Raw genomic sequence first — 21,302 nt, 5'->3', positions numbered from 1 at the left:
CTTTTGAGCTCATATCATGATTCCATTTCTCTATGTGATTAACAAGTTCAAAATTCAAAATCAGCTGATAAACTGCATATACAAAGGTATACTTTCCTGGCAATTCAAAGGTCAAATATCACAGGTCAATGCCATTGCAGTCAAGTGGTGCATGGCTTGTATTTCCAAAGATGCAAATTAAAATGCCTTATTAATGTGACATGATCATGACTCAAGTCAAAATTTAGTCACTGAAGACTGAATTATAAATTTCATTGGTCCACATCTCTCTATACACATTAAAATGAGACTATACTTCATATGCTACAAAGCACAAACCTTGCTTGGTTGGCCAGTCATAATCAAGTAAAACAAAACTGTGTTTGATATTTGCTAGCTTTTATTTCTGGCAGCAAGTTCAGGGCATTTTTGATCCACTGTCTCTGTCCCAAGAGCAGCTGGACACTACGTGGTACCTTCCACAGCACTTAACCTTGACCTCCCTCCGAGGTGACCTCCCTTGTCTGGAGGTTATGAACACCAAAAACTAATGATACAAAGCAAAAACAACCACAGGGTTACAGTCACAATAACTAAACATATAGAGTGTTACACCTTCCCATCACTGCAGCATATACAGATATAGACCACAACAGAGCACGCTGTATAACACTCCCAGTAAAGCATGAGTCTCATAACTTTATAAATATTTTGCATCTTTTAAGTAGTAAAAATACCTCTGTATTTTCTGTTTTAAAAATTTGATGGGTCACTTTATATACTGCAGTCAGGGAAAGACATATAAGAAAAATATCAAGTTCGTTGAGGAACTTTTTTTTTCATCAATACAAGTGTCAAAGCATTTTCTTTGGAAAATAACTCAAAAACTAACAAAGAAAGAAAGGTCCAACTTAAAATAGTTACAAATTCTAAACTTTCTCTTCAGTTGTATTGTTAGAAGTGTCATGGGGTGTAGCTTTTTTAATAACTTACAAAAAGATTTCAGTGATATGTACCAAAGCAGTTCATTAGGCATATCTTATTTTCATTATTCAAAAATACACATGTAGTTGTACAAATTGTGTTAAAATAAGATTAAAAAAGTACAGAAAGAGTTAATACAGACATGATATGTTTATTCAGAAAGAACACCTAATTAAGCCTGTTTTCTAACTTCATATCAACCTACTCTCAATGAGAATTCCTATTCAACAATGTTTATTAGGGACAAATGTCTACAAAATTTTTTTTAAGAAAACCCCAAACAATGTTCAAATGATAAAAATAAATAAGTTTTACCTAGTACATAAATTTTTAATTTGTTATTCAAAATTTCTCCATTTAAAATTTCTGAATAATTCCCTGTTTAATGATAAACAGCTGTATAAGTTGTGGCAAAAAAGGAATTCTGAATGTAAAGTATACAATTTCTTAATATTTAAGAAAATTGATACTTCATTTATTACCAAATTTGGTCCAAAAAATATACACCAACCTATTCCTTCAATTTTGTAGCATGCCTTCTTAACAACTGAATGACCATCATGTAAACATTGCTTTCCCCTGGAGAGTCAGGCTGAGAAATTATTAACAAACTTAAAAGTTGTCTTCTGAATCACAAGCAATCAATAGCCTGTTAGAATTGACAAGTAGCAAAACTTTCAAAAATATTGTCCTTGAATACTCAAAAAATGCTTATAAAGACGACACTGTCGAGGACTGGCTTTTTTGCTTTAACAGAGGTGCAATAAATATCTCTACTCTATCTGAGACAATTTAAAATTAAATGTTGAACACTTTGGATATCTGTCCGTTAACAAAAATCTCATCAGCAGTCATCAGTTTTGAACAAAATGTGTTTTAATTGAAATAAATGCTTTATACTCCAACTCCCTCAAAGTAAAATATTAAAATTTGAATCAAGGAGACTTCACAAGAATAGAATGTATGCACAGGCAAGTAAATTTCTGACTGGTTCTGAACCAATGAGATGAATAACATGCTGTAAGTATAATATGTCAGAAGGAATCCCATTGGACAAACAATTTCTACATTTAATTGTATCATTTTACTCATTAGTCCTCATCTTACCTAAATGTGAAAAATATATTTATTTATAAATACATGTATATATTTCTAACATTTTAATTTTTGGTCAAATCTCATGGAAATTAAAGACTCCTTGTTTCAAATTTTAACATTTTCTTTTAAAGGGAGGGAAAAAAAACAATAATTTTTGTGAGTTTAAGTCTACTGAAAAGGCAAGCCTAACATTTCCAAAAAAAAAAGAGTTCCAGACGTTCAGGGCTGGCTGGACTACATGGTGGTTTTTGGTGTGTAGTTTGAGGCATTAGGGTTCAGATTGGACTTCATGATCATGTCCTCCTTCATGTTGTAGGGGGCAGAGTACAGGGGGGTGGGGGAGAGGTCAGCCACTCCATTCATGGCCGGAGAGCTCGATGTGGGCATCATGGTCAGGGCCATAGCCTCCGTCATTTTAGATCTTAGGTCTGCACACTCTTTGTCTTTCTCCTGGTGGAGCTCTGAAAATATATAATTTGTATTTAGCACCTTTAATATTAAATTATGAAAATATCGTAGAGAGATTACAAGTTTTTATTCTGCATAAGTACATGTACATACTGGCAAGAACTATGAAATAGAAATAGAAATTAAGGAGATCACATCCTGTCATTGTGAGATAGAATATTCTATCATTAAAAAGATGTTACCGTACGAAATCAGTTTAATGACAGAATTTGTAACAAGAGGCCCATGGGCCACATCGCTCACCTGAAAAGCTTTGAACATTCCGTTCTTTACCAGATTTCCCCCTTGTTATACATATTGTGACCCCACCCTACCCAACTGATCATAATTTAAACAATTTGAAATCTACACTACCATAGGATGCTTTGATTCAACATAGTAAAACTTTGATTCCCCATTGTGGCCCCACCCTACCCCCGGGGGTGACATGATTAGAAAAATTCAGAATCTACACTATCTCAGGATGCTTCCACATAAGTTTCTGCTTTTCTGGCCCAGTGGTTCTTGAGGAGAATATTTTTCCTATATATTTCTATGTAAAACTTAGATTCCCCATTGTGGCCCCGCCCTATCCCCGGGGGTCATGATTTGAACAATTTAGAATCTACACTATCCCAGGATGCTTCCACATAAGTTTTAGCTTTTCTGGCTCAATGGTTCTTGAGAAGAAGATTTTCAAAGATTTTTCCTATATATTTCTATGTAAAACTTTGATCCCCCATTATGGCCCTGCCCAACCCCCGGGATCATGACTTTAACAATTTAGAATCTACACTACCCAAGGATGCTTCCACATAAGTTTCAGCTTTTCTGGCTCAGTGGTTCTTGAGAAGAAGATTTTTAAATATTTTTCCTATATATATTTATGTAAAACATTTGATTTCCTATTGTGGCCCCGCCCTATCCCCGGGGGTGTTTTTACAATTTAAAAAAACACTTCCCCAGAACATAAGTTTCAGCTTTTCTGGCCCAGTGGTTCTTGAGAAGAAGATTTTTAAAGATTTTTCCTATATATTTCTATGTAAAACTTTGATTCATTGTGGCCCCGCCCTATCCCCGGGGGTCATGATTTTAACAATTTAGAATTTACACTACCCCAGAATGCTTCCACATAAGTTTCAGCTTTTCTGGCCCAGTGGTTCTTGAGAAGAAGATTTTTAAAGATTTTTCCTATATATTTCTATGTAAAACTTTGATTCCCTATTGTGGCCCCGCCCTACTCCCGGGGGTCATGATTTTTACAATTTAGAATTTGCACTACCTAAGAATGCTTCCACATAAGTTTCAGCTTTTCTGGCCCAGTGGTTCTTGAGAAGAAGATTTTTAAAGATTTTTCCTATATATTTTTATGTAAAAGTTTGATTCCCCATTGTGGCCCCGCCCTATCCCCGGGGGTCATGATTTTTACAATTTAGAATCATGCTTCCATATAAGTTTCAGCTTTTCTGGCCCAGTGGTTCTTGAGAAGAAGATTTTTTAATGACCCCACCCTATTTTTGTCTTTTCTTGATTATCTCCCCTTGTGAGGGGACTTGGCCCTTCATTTTCACAATTTAAATTCCCTGCTTTCATATAAGGATGCTTTGTACCAGTTTGGTTTGGCCCAGTGGTTCTTGAGAAGAAGTCGAAAATGTGAAAAGTTTACTCAGACGGAGTAGACAAAAAGGCAGTGTTTAAAAAAAAAACCTTGCACCCACCGACAGCTGGTAAACAAGTTTTTTTTATTCAAGGCCAGGATTGAAATGTTGAAATTTCTACTAATAAAACATTTACATTGATAAATCTGTCTCTAACTTTCTGTAAGAGTAGGGAAGTGTAACAAACCAAGTCACAGAACTTGCAGCTTATATCATTGGGATTGAAATTATGCGGAGTCCTAGTCAGAAAGACATAATTGCTTCAACAGATTGAGAAAAACAGTGTCATACTTCAAACCCCTTTTACGGATCATTCTTGCCAGATCTAGTTTTACATATGTCAACAACTCAAGTAAACATGGACAGCTCAAAAACTCAAGACCACCTTATAGGTAATACAAATGTTATTTATCATTAACAACCAAAATTCATATTGTTCAGAAAAACAACAAATGAATACAAAAGAAACAACTTACTACATGGGTTCAAACTGACAATAACTACCTTTCATTATATCAATCTGTCGTTTAGCTTCCCCCAATGCTTTGAAGAGGTCTAATTTGATTCGAGTTTCAGCACTGAGACTGTTTTCTAAATGAGTGTTTTTGTCTTGCATTGCTGAGAGTGCTGACATGAGTACTTCTGTTTCGTTCTGTTGATCCTTATACTGTCGAAGATTCTACAATGTACATTAAGATGCAATATCTCAAATCAGAACAGAAATTCAAAGTGTTTGTGAGTATTTATCTTATCTACACAAAGTAACTTTAAAGATGAAGTTTGAAGAATTATTTTGGGTAAAAACACTTAACTTTGATAATTCAGAGACATTTTTGTGAGCATTTTCAATTAGTCAATGCCTGATTTTCATTACCTGAGCCCTGGAGTACCTAAACTTCAGATTATTTACTTTATATTCTATTACAACGTAAACCTTCATAAATTATTTTTAATTCTATAGTATTGTGACACAGAGATTTGAAATCAACATCAAATACTGTGGAATCATCATTGTTTGTAGAAATCCAATGTTTGTTGGTCACTCTTACCCATAAATTCAAATCCAGTGACCCAGTAAATTTTTTATTGCCTACACACATTGGCCACACTCAAACGAAAAGGATGCCACAGTGTATCATTTATCAACTTAAATATCAATATTTTGATGCTACTTATCATAAAATTAAGTACAGTTTTAGCATCTGAAACTCTGTAATACCTGATTTTCATATTCTAACTGTCTATACTGTTCCTCTCGAAGCATAAGGTCCCTTTTGAGCTGTTTGATATCATTTTCTATACTTCTCTGTCTTTGTTTACATACATCTGTGCATTCAGCCCTGATAAAGGGAATGATACATATATTTATGATCAAAATTAATGTTCGGGAAACATGTACATGAATTTCATTTAAAGTTTCCATAAACATTATTTTAAAAGATTAAATTTTTTTCAGCCAGATATTTGTAAACATGGTAAAATAATTCAAAGGGCTGATAGGCTGTGAAGAGAATTGATCATATAAATTTCTTAGTTACCTCTCATATGAAGCTTAAAGGTAAATAAATTAGTGAAATCTCAAAGTTTAGCCATGTCAATAGCTTAACCCTTTTCCTACCTCTGAGCGGAAGCCGCGGTGGCCAGAGCTACCGCTCGTGCTGCCGCCGCTTCTTCTGCTTTCTTGGCTTTCCGTTCGGCACTGAGTTGTAATTCTATTCCTGCCCTTATCTTCCTTTCTTCGTTAATTTTCTTTTCTAAGCTAGATATATTCTGTTTGTCTTGCTGCCTACTTGTGACAAGATTATGTAATCTGGAAAAGAAATATGCATCAAGTTACTAAGAGAAATACTACATGTACTTTGCAATACATACCGGGTATATCTGCATGATCTTCGAATTATGTATCAATGAACACTTCATACAAAACCTGCTCATTTATATTTATACAAATCATCAACATGAATCAAAAGAAATGTCAACATGAATTTTATTCCACAGCAATCAAGACATATAACTTATTTCATCAGTATTTTTCTCCAGTTAAGACATCTATGACCAGCATTTGGTCTTTTTTTACAACATTTTTTTTATTACTTACTTGTTCTGTAAATTCTCATTATCCTGTTGAAGCTGATATATATCTGAGCGTAAAGATTTGTCTCCAGAAATATAGGAGTTCATTTGAGATCGGAGTTCCTGCTCTGTGTTTCGACTAGACTGAAGGTCTGCTTTTAATTTTTTAATATCACTCTCTAATCTGTAAAAAATAAAAATAAATTTTACAATATTAATTCAATATTTCTGAGCACTGTATCTGGGAAATTCATAAAGCAATTTATCTGGTTTCTTTAATCCTGTCTAATTTTTATCTAAAGACATGAATCAATTAACATTTACGTTCAGTTTTAATATGTAAAGAAGAAGCTTTCTCACACAATAATTACTCATTTACTTTAACATTAACTTTCATTTAATTAAATAACATTTGAAAAAAATTACACATTTTCTCTAAGTCTGTATAGGGGGAAAATAACTCGCAGTGTTAATATTCGCTATATTCACCGCGATAAAATTATTCTAATTATTACGCTTTAATTTAATTCAAATTAATCGGCAGATAATAACCTGTATTTGTTAAAAAGCTGTTTTAATGGCCAACGCTACATGTTTCTTAATCAAAACACATGGGCCTTGGGTTTTGATTACCCGTGCGTAAAGTATTACCACGTGTATTTGTTACCTGCATTATCGTGCATATTAGTTTTTATCGACATTTTGGTTTGGAAAAAATCATTCAAATAACTATCAAACTTGCTGAAGATGTGGAAGGATATTTTTTCGTTTCCTACAATAACACTTTTATTACCGTTCAGTGGTTTTTCACTGCGTTGTACTGAAGATCTTGGGGTGTACACGCACTCATCGTAATAGCATATAGGAAAGTAATTTGACGTTTATTAGTCAAGGACTTCTGATAAATGTACTTGTTTAAATTAATTGTAAATTATTTATTAAACCTAACTATTTTATATTAATCTACCCTTTTGTTCTAAAATAAAGGCATAACGATGATTAATGTTGTTTACATAAAGCTATGGTATGGATACAATGGATATAGACAAGGAAGGTAACTTTTTTATATACAAATCCCGCGAATTCAAGAAACCGCGATCGTGTCAGATGAGAGAAAAACCTGAAAATTACAACCCGTGAAATTAATCCCCTATACAGTAATTCATGTATCAGCATTGGATTTTTTAAAATCTCTTCAACTTTATATTTCAACAAGGTCCTTCATCAGGTAGTTACTGATGCTGATCTAAAATGGCTTTTGTTAGACAAAAGGTCTATTGTGAGTAAAAGAAATGGAATAATGTTTATTTGGAGAAATCTGACAAATGCCAATTTTGAAAAAACACAAGAGGCCCATGGGCCACATCGCTCACCTGAGAAGCTTTGACCATTCTGTTCTTTACCAGATTTCCCCTTCTAATACATATTGTGACCCCACCCTACCCAAATGATCATAATTTAAACAATTTGAAATGTACACTACCATAGGATGCTTTGATTCAACATTATAAAACTTTGATTCCCCATTGTGGCCCCACCCTACCCCAGGGGTCATGATTTGAACAATTTAGAATCTACACTACCCCAGGATGCTTCCACATAACTTTCAGCTTTTCTGGCCCAGTGGTTCTTGAGAAGAAGACTTTCAAAGATTTTTCATTTTTTATTACTATGTAAAACTTTGATTCCCCATTGTGGCCCCGCCCAACCCCCGGGGGTCATGATTTGAATAATTTAGAATATACACTACCCCAGGATGTTTTCACATAGGTTTCAGCTTTTCTGGCCCAGTGGTTCTTGAATAGAAGATTTTCAAAGATTTTTCCCATACATTTCCATGTAAAAATTTGATTCCCCATTGTGGCCCCGCCTACCCCCAGGGGGTAATGACTTTTAACAATTTAGAATCTACACTACCCCAGGATGCTTCCACATAAGTTTCAGCTTTTCTGGCCCAGTGGTTCTTGAGAAGAAGATTTTCAAAGATTTTTTCCTAGCCCTACCCCTGGGGGTCATGATTCTAACAATTTAGAATTTTCACTACCCCAGGATACTTCCACGTAAGTTTCAGCTTTTCTGGCTCAGTGGTTCTTGAGAAGAAGATTTTTAAAGATTTTTCATATATATTTCTATGTAAGACTTTGATTCCCCATTGTGGCCCCGCCCTACCCCCAGGGGTCATGATTTTAACAATTTAGAATCTACACTACCCTAGGATGCTTCCACATAACCTTCAGCTTTTCTGGCCCAGTGGTTCTTGAGAAGAACACTTTCAAAAATTTTTCATTTTTTATTACTGTGTAAAACTTTTGATTCTCCATTGTGGCCCCGCCCAACCCCTGGGGGTCATGATTTGAATAATTTAGAATATACACTACCCCAGGATGTTTCCACATAAGTTTCAGCTTTTCTGGCCCAGTGGTTCTTGAATAGAAGATTTTCAAAGATTTTTCCCATATATTTCTATGTAAAACTTTGTGGCCGTGCCCACCCCTTGGGGTCATGATTTTAAGAATTTAGAATCTACACTACCCCAGGATGCTTCCACATAACTTTCAGCTTTCCTGGCCCAGTGGTTCTTGAGAAGAAGATTTTTAAAGATTTTTCTCATATATTTCTATGAAAAACTTTGATTCCCCATTGTGGCCCCACCCTACCCCCGGAGGTCATGATTTGAATAATTTAGAATATACACTACCCCAGGATGCTCCCACATAACTTTCAGCTTTTCTGGCCCAGTGGTTCTTGAGAAGAAGATTTTCAAAGATTTTTCCCAAATATTTCTATGTAAAACTTTGATTCCCCATTGTGGCCCCGCCCTATCCCCGGGGGTCATGATTTTAACAATTTAGAATCTACACTACCCCAGAATGCTTCCACATAAGTTTCAGCTTTTCTGGCCCCGTGGTTCTTGAGAAGAAGATTTTTAAAGATTTTTCATACATATTTCTATGTAAAATTTTGATTTCCCATTGTGGCTCCGCCCTACCCCCGGGGGTCATGATTTTAAAAATATAGAATCTACACTACCCCAGGATGCTTCCACATAACTTTCAGCTTTTCTGGCCCAGTGGTTCTTGAGAAGAAGATTTTTAAAGATTTTTGCTATATATTTCTATGTAAAACTTTGATTCCCCATTGTGGTCCCACCCTATCCCCGGGGGTCATGATTTGAACAACTTAGAGTCTACACTACCCCAGGATGCTTCCACATAACTTTCAGCTTTTCTGGCCCAGTGGTTCTTGAGAAGAAGATTTTTTAATGACCCCACCCTATTTTTGTCGTTTCTTGATTATCTCCCCTTGTGAGGGGACTAGGCCCTCAATTTTAACAATTTAAATTCCCCTTCACCCAAGGATGCTTTGTACCAAGTTTGGTCAAAATTGGCCAAGTGGTTCTTGAGAAGAAGTCGAAAATGTGAAAAGTTTACTGACAGATAGACGGACGGACGACAGACAAATTGTGATCAGAAAAGCTCACTTGAGCCTTCGGCTCAGTTAAGCTAAACAAGAGGCCCATGGGCCACATCGCTCAGCTGAGAAGCTTTGACCATTCTGTTCTTTACCAGATTTCCCCCTTGTTATACATAATGCATCCCCACCCTACCCCACTGATCATAATTTAGACATTTTGAAATCTACACTAACCCATGATCCTTTCATGGGCACATATGTTTCAGCTTTTTTGGCCCAGTGGTTCCTGAGAAGAAGATTTTCAAAGATTTTTCCTATATATTTCTATGTAAAACTTTGATTCCCTATAATGGCACCGCCCTTCCCCCGGGGGTCATGATTCCTATAATTTAGAATTTACACTACCCTAGAATGCTTCTATATATATAAGCTTCACTTTTTCGGGCCCAGTGGTTCTTGAGAAGAAGATTTTCAAAGATTTTTCCTATATATTTCTATATAAAACTTTGATTCCAAATTGTGGCCCCGCCCTTCTCCCGGGGGTCATTATTTGAACAATTTAGAATCTACATTATACCAGGATGCTTCCACATAAGTTTCAGCTTTTCTGGCCCAGTGGTTCTTAAGAAGAAGATTTTCAAAGATTTTTCCTATATATTTCTATGTAAAACTTTGATACCCCATTGTGGCCCCGCCCTTCCCCCGGGGGTCATGATTTGAACAATTTAGAATCTACACTACCCCAGGGTACTTCCACATAAGTTTCAGCTTTACTGGCCCAGTGGTTCTTGAGAAGAAGATTTTCAAAGATTTTTCCTATATATTTCTATAAAAAACTTTGATTCCCCATTGTAGCCCCACCCTTCCCCCAGGGGTCATTATTTTAACAATTTAGAATCTACATTATACCAGGGTGCTTCCACATAAGTTTCAGCTTTTCTGGCCCAGTGTTTCTTGAGGAGAAGATTTTCAACGATTTTTCCAATATATATTTCTATGTAAAACTTTGATTCCCCATTGTGGCCCCTCCCTTCTCCCGGGGGTCATGATGTGAACAATTTAGAATCTACATTATACCAAGATGCTTCCACATAAGTTTCAGCTTTTCTGGCCCAGTGGTTCTTGAGAAGAAGATTTTCAAAGATTTTTCCTATATATTTCTATATAAAACTTTGATTCCCCATTGTGGCCCCGCCCTTCTCCCGGGGGTCATGATGTGAACAATTTAGAATCTACATTATACCAAGATGCTTCCACATAAGTTTCAGCTTTTCTGGCCCAGTGGTTCTTGAGAAGAAGATTTTCAAAGATTTTTCCTATATATTTCTATATAAAACTTTGATTCCCCATTGTGGCCCCGCCCTTCCCCCGGGGGTCATGATTTGAACAAATTAGAATCTACACTACCCCAGGATGCTTCCACATAAGTTTCAGCTTTTCTGGCCCAGTGGTTCTTGAGAAGAAGATTTTTTAATGACCCATCCCTATTTTTGTCTTTTCTTGATTATCTCCCCTTGCGAGGGGATATGTCCCTTCATTTTAACAATTTAAATTTCCCTTCACCCAAGGATGCTTTGTACCAAGTTTGGTCAAAATTGGCCCAGTGGTTCTTGAGAAGAAGTCGAAAATGTGAAAAGTTTACAGACGGACAGACAGACAGACGGACAGACGGACGGACGGACGACGGACAAAATGTGATCAGAAAAGCTCACTTGAGCCTTCGGCTCAGGTGAGCTAAAAAGTTGGTCAAATGTCAAACTCAAAAGTTTCTTCTTAATGCCATTTTGCTTCATTGGCACTACCGGTACAATTTTTTTTTTTTTCAGTTTTCATTGATTTTGTTCTTTACCTTGATATAACTTCATCTCTGTTATTACTAAAGCTGGCTGTGGTGTTGATATCCTTTGTATTATTGTTTTTGCCTTTTTTATTGTCTTTAGAACTGTTGAGTTTACTTGAGGTGTTAGAGGTTTTATTCACACTATTTGCTTTAAAGGACTTGACATGTTGGTCATTTAAAATATTATCAGCTGTCTCGTCTTGGAACTGATTGACATCTGTCTTAGATTTGGGCGGTATCTGTTCTATAAATTCTAGTTCTTCGTCTTCATTAATGTCTTTTGGAGGTGACTTTTGGTCACTTTTATTTGATGTGTTCACTTTCCCTCCTATATCCCCATTCTGTGAGATTTCTTCCTCCTCTGACTTTGAAGGTAAAGCTAAAAAAAACATAGGTAATCAGAGATTACAGAGCTCACCTCAACGAATGTTGTCTTTAAGTAAGGCAAAGTCACACAATTAACCAACAAAAAGTATACATTCCAAAAATGAAAATATTTTTAAAAGCAATTTTGATCTGATACTTTGAAATAGACCTACATAAAAAATTTAAACTACTTCTTCTTCATGAAAATGTTATGAAAATCCAGCATCTGAAGCAAATTTGAGAGTTTTCATCTCTTGATGCAGTATTTGTGCAAGTTTGGTTTATATAAGCCTTATAGTTTTTGGTAATAGACCTGCAACCATAACTTTTACCTTGTCTATTATCTGAAAAATGTATGTCCAATTCAGCATCCGAAGCAAGTCCATTAGTGTGCATCCTTAGATGTATCATCCATGCAAGTTTGCTCATTATAGGGCTCATAGTTTATTGGAAATGAAACATGCATCAAAACTAACATTTTCACTCATCCACAAAAAGTAGGTCAGATTCAGCATAAAAGTATGCATCCTTAGATGTATCATCTATGCAAGATTGGTCATTAAAGACTTATAGTTCCTTGGAAATGAAACCTGCACCAAAAACTTTTAACTATTCACTCAACCGGAAAATGTAGGTCAGATTCAGCATCCGAAGCAAGCCTGGTAGTGTGCATCCTTAGATGTATCATCCATGCAAGTTTGGTCAACATAGGGCTTAAAGTTACTTGGAAATGAAACCTGCACCAAAAACTTTAACCTGTTCACTCAACTGGAAAATGTAGGTCAGATTCAGCATCCGAAGCAAGCCTGGTAGTATGCATCCTTAGATGTATCATCCATGCAAGATTGGTCAACATAGGGCTTATAGTTACTTGGAAATGAAACCTGCACCAAAAACTTTAACCTGTTCGCTCAACCGGAAAATGTAGGTCAGATTCAGCATCCGAAGCAAGCCCGGTAGTATGCATCCTTAGATGTATCATCCATGCAAGATTGGTCAACATAGGGCTTATAGTTACTTGGAAATGAAACCTACACCAAAAACTTTAACCTGTTCACTCAACCGGAAAATGTAGGTCAGATTCAGCATCCGAAGCAAGCCCGGTAGTATGCATCCTTAGATGTATCATCCATGCAAGTTTGGTCAACATAGGGCTTATAGTTACTTGGAAATGAAACCTGCACCAAAAACTTTAACCTGTTCGCTCAACCGGAAAATGTAGGTCAAATTCAGCATCCGAAGCAAGCCCGGTAGTATGCATCCTTAGATGTATCATCCATGCAAGTTTGGTCAACATAGGGCTTATAGTTACTTGGAAATGAAACCTACACCAAAAACTTTAACCTGTTCACTCAACTGGAAAATGTAGGTCAGATTCAGCATCCAAAGCAAGCCCGGTAGTATGCATCCTTAGATGTATCATCCATGCAAGTTTGGTCAACATAGGGCTTATAGTTACTTGGAAATGAAACCCACACCAAAAACTGCACCAAAAATGTTAACCTGCTCCAAAAACATTAACCTGGTAATTCCTTTGCTGAAATTGCAGCATCTGAAACTTTGTCTGGTACAATAAAACACACTAAAACCATCTTCCATGCATGTCTAATCAGTATAGGACACAGAAGTAATTAAAAAGAAAACTGCTCCAAAAAACTTAACCTTAACCTGGGACGCCGACGCCGACACCGACGCCGACGCCGAGGGTATCACATAAGCTCCCCCCAACTTCGTTGAGGTGAGCTAAAAACCCCACAATAATTATAATTAAAATATTTTATCATATAAAATATATATTTTTCCTGACATTTATCACTCCTTCCTAACACTTGTCAATTAAATTTTTCTCAGCCAATAGCCTACCTATAAATCATCATATTTATTTATCATTAAACGCTGAAAAGTTATGAAAAACAATATCCTTCTTAGATCAGTAATGAAGGAAAAGGTGAAAAGTGGAATGATCCATATCACCTTACATAAGTAAGATGGTTAAGTGTTTAATTACAACAAATTTTGACACTAGAAGAACATCTACACTTCTGCAGCATCAACCTCATAGTTAATGAACTACCTCACCTTTCCTTTTCAGCACTGCACTTCTCTGATTACAAATCAACACACTTAACTATTTTTAACATTTTGAAGCTTTCACTTAGCTTATGGTGGAATTATATTAGCTTTTAACCACACACACATGTACATCTTGAATATTATTAAACTGTATTGCTACTTGAAAATACATGCATTGAACTGAAAAAGTAAAATAAAAATTATTCATATATAAACATTCACCTTTCTGTTTTTCAATATACTGATTCTGTAATTCTGTTGGCAGTGCTTGCTGTATTAAATTGACGTAAAATTCATTTTCTTTTTGTACCTCTTTTTGCTTCCGCTGAAATTCATACAAATTGTTTTTTAATTATCAACAGCCATTGTAAATCACAGATTATTAAAAGTATGTGTTCTAACAAATATTTACGATATCCATGTGTACAAGTAATCTCATATATCTTCTGATTTTATCTGAACATTTTAGAATTCTACAACTTCTCTTAAACTTTTAGAATTTGAATTAAAGACTAAAAGGTTCCTTACCAATCTCATTTTATATGATATATAACTTTTGAAACCAAAACCTAATGTGACAACTGGATAACCAATGCTGTAAAAGAATAAATATATAAACACATTAAAATGATATTTACATTGTTATGGATTTGAAAATAAATTGTTTTAACATGTTCTTCTCAGATGACAAAGAATGAAAAAAAAAGAAACATTTCACTTCATTTTTTGGACATATTTACATGTAAATTTGCAGGTACAGGTACAAAAAAAAATCAAAGGCCTGAAGGGCCTGCGAGTTGACTCGCTCGAGTCAATTGAGCTTTTTAATACATCTGGGCACCATACCTTAATATATTTAGTTTAATTTGCATCTTAAGAGATTGAATATTATATGTCTGATCCATGTTCGGTTCATAAATAAAGTTATATTGCTTTTCCTTTATATATACAGGTTGGCACTCATGGGCTTCCATATTATTTTGACTGGATTCTATAATGAATTTAAGCACATTAGCTGAAGTGGTCAGTGTTATGAAGTAATTAGGTTAAAGATTCCCACAGCAAATCTGGATTCTAAAAATAGATTTTCAACAACAACTAGCTGCAGCTAATGAGAGCAGCAGGTGTTTGTGAGAGGGAGTATTCTAGGTCAATTATAAATAAACTTAAGATGGGAAGATTAGATCCGCCTAAATATTCATACGCGGTAATTGTACATCGCACAGGTATTTAATCAAAAATTTCTTTAAAAGCATGAAGGCATAAATAATGTTACAGTATGAAATTTTATACAGTTTTTACCTCTCAAGTTTATACAATCACTCAGACCAAAGCATTTTTTGCTAGAACTATAATATTTGGCGTATGGATCACCTTGATGAATGCGTGATAAATTTTACAGCTCTGAAATGGCTATGTCGACAGGGAGTAGCTCGCTACGCGAGCCAACTCAAAAAAAAAAAAACATTGATAGCCTAAAGAAATTTACAAACTATAAATCAGTCTATATATATCTTATGAAGTAGTTTACTCAGATATTCTAAAATTTAATACCGGTATATATTTATATAATGCCATGTAATGTTTTGTATATTCTTACCAATGAGCTGCAAATGGTCGACATAAATCTAGATTAAATGGTAAATTTTTGAGTTCTCTTAGTCTAACTGAAGCTTCAATATAAACAAATAAAAGCCATAATGACACTGTCGGAAGACATATTCCTCTGTCTGAAAAAGAAGAAAAAAAATAGATTACTTTCTACATTCAGTTACAACCTACAAAAAAAATTTAATTTCTTCATTCAGTGACAAAAAACTACTTGACACCTTCTAAATTACACTGAATGATTATAGTGTCTTTTTATCTGCATTAAACTTATCGAAAAAGATAAAAAAGTGTAAGTTCAGATTATTTTAATTTTGCAGGTATTTTCAAGTCATATAAATGACAACAGTATAAATAATGTGACTGCTGTCCGTCATCAATATAAACGCAAAGAAACATCAATTTTTTCACAGCTTTCCCGCGGTGTATAAAATTACTTTTTTCACACCTCTATACATGTAGTACAACCAACCTGTATGCCAAACATATTGCACCCATACATAAGTACTGGCAGCAAAGAAAAGCCATTGTACGGGGATAAACAGGTAACACACAACATCGGATGTGACGGCAATGCAAACAAAGAAAACTGAGAAAGCCTGTCAAATAAAGAGAAATTCATTATGACATTTTATCAATAAATTAACATCATTACAGAAATAGAAAACACATTCCAATAATGTCTTCCACATAGTGACATTTGTTCAAGTTTGAATGCGCATAAATCGTACACCAGTTTTTCAAAACTAATATATTTTTTTTCTCTGCTTAAAAAGTTCCTTGTTCTTTGAATAAGGAAATACAGTTTAAGTTATTTGAAGTACCCATTTCTAGTTCTGATTTAGAACATGCTGTACTTTGGCTTCATGTTATTTTATGCATACATTTTGACTTTTCTGGTTATCAAGATTCAAAAGAACTCTAATCACCCAAACCAAAAGCAATATAATTGTTTTTACATAAATATGCACACATCTATGACATAGAAATTAAGTTACTGACAACATTTTATTTCAACACTTACCAGGCCTTGATATTTAAAGGAGTCGTAAACACTTCGAACCAGCAACCAGAATGGCCACAAGTACTCAAACCGGAACTCCAGAATGAAGTCTGCCATTAGTACAAGGGCCCACACCATTAGAAACTTCAGGTACAGAAATGTGCTGTAAGAGAAATTGCAACTGATAAAGCACATGGTTAGCATGACAGTAAAAACAAAATCATGCACAATGACTTGAGCTCTGATACATGTAATACACAGTGGTCTTCCATTACTAGTACCTAATTTCTGTGGAAGACATAATTTCAAATGAGGAAGAAAAACTATATTCAAACAAAGCATGGAAAGGAATTCCTGTTAATTTTCTGTATCCTGTTTGCAAGAAAACTTTCCAAAAATAAGAAAAAAAAAGTTCAAACTATACAGTGACAGTTTTTATAAGCAGACAAAACCAATGCAACTATGCAGGGATTAACACTGAAACTAAAATATCCTCTTTTCCATTGGACAAGTTTTAAACAAATGCTACTTATTCAAATTTAGTTATTTCATACTGGAGCCAATCTTTAGAAGAAGTCAGTGTTTAACATGAATTCTTTAATAAATTTATTTATTACATAAATTCACAATATTCAAGTTTTTTTTTTTTTTAAAAATACTTGCCCAGTAAAATAAACATGTTTAGAGACTGACTTCTCCTAACACAAAATGACCTGAATAAGTAAAGGCAAGGATTTTTTAACTTTTTGTTTTGAAAAAGTTCCAAACTACATGTACTAAAATCCCTTACTAACTCATCTACATTGTATAATCACCTCTATTTTTTGATGTAATTTTTATACATAGTTTTTTTTTAAATCACAGGCTAGTTCAATCTTTTCCATCTTCGCTAGCCAAGGGTTTCCGATCCGATATCTACTCTGTGATATCGGATCAGAAACCCTTGGCTAGCGAAGACGAATCTTTTCATGCTTACAGCATGCTTTTAATACAACTACTTAACAACTGGAACACAGGAGAAATTCCCTTTATAATGAGTCTGAGAAATGTCAAAGGGGGAAATTCAAAGTGCAAGAAAAGCTTTACAAGCTTTTAATTCACCTATTCTAGAGCTGCCAACATTCTGAAATGACAAATAGTAAGGCAGGGTCTATGGACCACCTAGGCCCCCTGCCGCTGAAGATGTTTTGTAAATGGACATGCAATCTGAGGCATGTTTCCATTTTGATTACTTTAAAACATTGACATGAATGTGATTGGCCTTCTAAAACTGAAACGATGATACAAGCAAGCCTTGTAAGAATTATGAAGATATTATAATAATAGAAATTATAGACTGCCAGCTATGAAAATACCGGTATTTTAAACTTTGAACACGAAAAACTGAAATCGGAAGAATACAGAGAGAAATCATAAGGTGTATTTTTGACACCAAAATCGTAAGGGTTGGCAGCTCTGAAGATAAGTACATTGCAGAGTTTGTCTACACTGTGTATCCTTAAAAAATTAAAGGGCCTAATCCTAGTAAAATTTAATTATATGCCATCTTAATGTTTAAAATCTATATTTTTAGTCCTCACAAATTTGAAGGAAATGAATAGAAAGTAATTGAAACTTAAAATATTTTCTCTGTGTACTACCAAAATTTGTTTCCTTTCCAATCATGTCAAAAGAAGGTATCAGATAGTATCAGTGCTTGTTAAGGAAGAAGATATAGAATAAATACAGTACACTTAAAAACTCAAGTACATTTTGCTCAAACAGGAATTATAACACAAACTCCATTAAAGTAATACATGTAACACTATATACACGGGTTCAAAATTCTCAAAACAGAGCATCCAGGACCTTAGCTAATTCCTGATCTGAAATCAACATTTAGAATTGTCAAAGTTGGAATAAGAATTCAGAAATTTAAAATGCCAGAGCTACTTGCCATCATCATAGTCAATAATTCAAAATACCTGAAGAATAGGCAGTGTTGACTTAAATGCTTGTCCATCAGCAAAAAGAACCACAAAGGTTTAGTTAGTGGTTTAGAATTTTGCCATGTACATAATATTTAGTAAAGAAAAAAAATAATATTACACTGGATACAAATCAACCACACAGAATGACGTACAGATGGAATTGATGAGTGGTTTATATATTGGTAAAGTGTGGGAAAGGGAATATGAACATTATTCCATGCTTCAGCTGTTAAAGTACTTGTGGCAGAGATTATCTTGTCATCAGAAGTAAAGAAAAGATGAGTCTGGTACAGTCCCAGATTGAGGGGAATTTCAGAATAACCAGGGGATTCTGTCAATATAGGCAGGAAAAAAACCCTGGCCCCCGGGGTCTCAGGGACAACCCAGTCAACCCGACTACAGGTCTCCCATGGACTGGAGTGGTAAAATAAAATTCAAAATATACACTTAAAAACCAATGATCACAGAATTTGCTCTTAGTCTTAGGAAAACTAGGAATTCACTTTTCAGTTCCCCATGAAATGCTTCATATTTTTACACAGATATGACAAAATGTTCATCTAAATTAAGATTAAGTGATAAAACATAGTACTAAATGGAACATTAAAGAATTAACCCCCTTGGAACTGAATATTACTCAATTAGCTGAAACCTAGTAATTTGGCCAAACCAGGAAATCAATATAAATTTATTTTTTCACAATATACTATAATTGTATTTCCTTGAAAACCTTATTCACGGTTTCTGATAGACCGAAGAAAAACCGCCGAATTCAGCGCACAGACATTTATGTTTCCAGACATCTAAAAATAGCCTATGGTTCACTTGTTCTTTATCACTGTTCATCTAGAATCATCGTCGCGGTCAATCTACGCGTTTCAATCGATAATACTTTCAAACAAACTTCTCTTTAACCAAATTTTCTTATATCCAAGCGAACTAAAGAGCAATTTGGCGAGAAACATATTTCATTATTTCAGTATGATAATAAGTATTGCTGCCATATTGAAAATGGAGAAATTATACCTTCCGTAGAAACCTTCCGTTATTTTGCTCCGCTTTGGAAGGCGTCGTATTTTACTACAATCGGCATTTCTCCTCTTCATATTTTCAGACAATCTGTGAAAATGTTGTAATCACTTGAGGACATGTACTTTCCACGTTATAAACTGTAAACAAACAGAAATATTGTGTATTGTCTTCTGCTCTTGTCAACCTATTTACCGCATGCGCCTGGGCAATTAAAGTTCCGAAGTTGATCGGATATACTCGGATATTTCCGGAAATAGAACAGGTGCGATATGTCCCTCGATCCCGATCAAAATTAAATTTTTAACTTTTTTTTCTCCAAATTGTTTCTCTGTAGTAATGCATTCACATAATTTACGTTTAGCAAACTATAGTTGTCTATAAGAAACGCAATAGAAAATGAATTTTTCATTCCCGAAAACATCCCTTAACCATGTTTACTCTTAATTTCCACTTCACACTCAATTCGTTAATATAGATCGATTGCCATTTCTACAACAGCTGCAGAGTGAATCTGTAAACAAGACAAACAATGCGTTGTTATTTAAGTCTTCCTTATATTTATTTCGAGATTCAGCAGGGATGAAATACATTATCTATGCAGATCTTGGTGGAGGGGGTCTAGAAATCTTTAGAATTTGCAGAGCTATTAAAAAAACCCATGACCCTTAATTTCTCGAAAACACGGATCTATGTGATATTGGCATGAAAAGGCATTAGTATGACCCCCTGCTTACCACTCCCCCACCCCGCCCCCTCGAAATACTAGTAGATTTTTCACGTTTGGGAAATGAGTTCAGGCGTGGATCCAGAATTTTTTTTCCAGGGGGTCCACACTAGTCCAAAAAAAAAAAATCCAAACCTAGAAATTTCTTAAAAATTAATGAAAAAAAAAAAAAAAAAAAGAAAGAAAAACAAACAAACAAACAAACAAAACGAAACTCGCGCAAACTCCAAAAACCTATTTCGTGGGGGGGGGGGGGTGAAAGGGGGGGGGGGGGGGGGGGAGTCGATGACTTCTAATGCTTCAAACTTTCAGTTCATACCAATTTTATAAAAATTCAAGTTTAACCTTTTTCTTGCTTTAGTATATAAATTTAATAACCTTGCAAATTCCAGGGGTACTGACCCCCCCCCTTCCGCGCATGGAGTTTTTCTTTTTTGCTTGTGGAGAAATCTTTGGGTTGGAATAATTTTTTTTTTGAATGGGGTGACCCCCCCCCCCCCCCCCCATCCTGGAAAACAATTTTGCATCCGCGCCTGCCTTAAAGCAATATGAGCTGCATTTTGGAAAATTTTATTTTGTTGTGACATTGTGTTATTTTGTTAAATTTGTATGTAACTTAAACTTTTATGATCAATTTGACTAAAATAAAGCAGAAGAAAGACTACTATATACAATCAAGTATACAGTTTTATAAAAGAAATCATTATTGTACAAGACGACAAAAATGTAATTTTGATTCAATCTTTATGAATAGTTCTTCGATCCCAAATATGGACAACATAAGTTTATTAACGTTATTTTTTCTGTCATTCAAGTCAAGTTCAAGTTCATTTATTCTCTCAAAACCATTTAAAATACATGGTACATGAGGACAATGAAAAATATTCACAGCATAAATATATTCAGGTCAAAGGTATAAGTATATGATATACATACTCAGAAAACGGCATTGTGAGAAAAAGAAAAAAAAGAGATAAAACACGTTTGATACATGTCTAAAATGAAATAAATAAGGGGAAAAAATTATGGAGGA

The 21,302-nt window shown here is 34.9% G+C and overlaps 1 protein-coding gene across 2 annotated transcripts; it reads right to left on the bottom strand.

Moving 5' to 3' along the window:
• Nucleotides 1-361: 361 nt before the first annotated feature.
• LOC134270621 (macoilin-like) lies at nt 362-19,766 on the bottom strand. Of its 2 annotated transcripts, XR_009992855.1 has the most exons (13): nt 19,540-19,766; nt 16,565-16,706; nt 16,013-16,139; nt 15,533-15,662; nt 14,461-14,527; nt 14,155-14,257; nt 11,503-11,872; nt 6,265-6,423; nt 5,785-5,976; nt 5,386-5,506; nt 4,671-4,845; nt 1,471-2,522; nt 362-1,359 (listed from the first exon to the last, which is right to left on the bottom strand). XR_009992855.1 is itself a non-coding variant. In XM_062752860.1 (12 exons), exons 1-12 carry the CDS (start codon nt 19,617-19,619, stop codon nt 2,296-2,298), a joined length of 1,893 nt encoding a protein of 630 aa, XP_062608844.1. In that variant the 5' UTR covers nt 19,620-19,766; the 3' UTR covers nt 362-2,295. The 2 variants fall into 2 exon arrangements, 1 of the variants encoding a protein (XP_062608844.1); XM_062752860.1 differs by having other exon boundaries at nt 362-2,522.
• Between the last annotated feature and the right edge of the window lie 1,536 nt (nt 19,767-21,302).

Source organism: Saccostrea cucullata, unplaced genomic scaffold (genome assembly GCF_032062105.1).
Source record: "Saccostrea cucullata isolate Sc308-1 unplaced genomic scaffold, CSIRO_AGI_Scuc_v1 ctg171, whole genome shotgun sequence".
Classification (NCBI taxonomy): Eukaryota; Metazoa; Mollusca; class Bivalvia; order Ostreida; family Ostreidae; genus Saccostrea; species Saccostrea cuccullata.
Note: the sequence above shows the minus strand (reverse complement) of the source record. Positions and strands in the feature narration are given on the sequence as shown.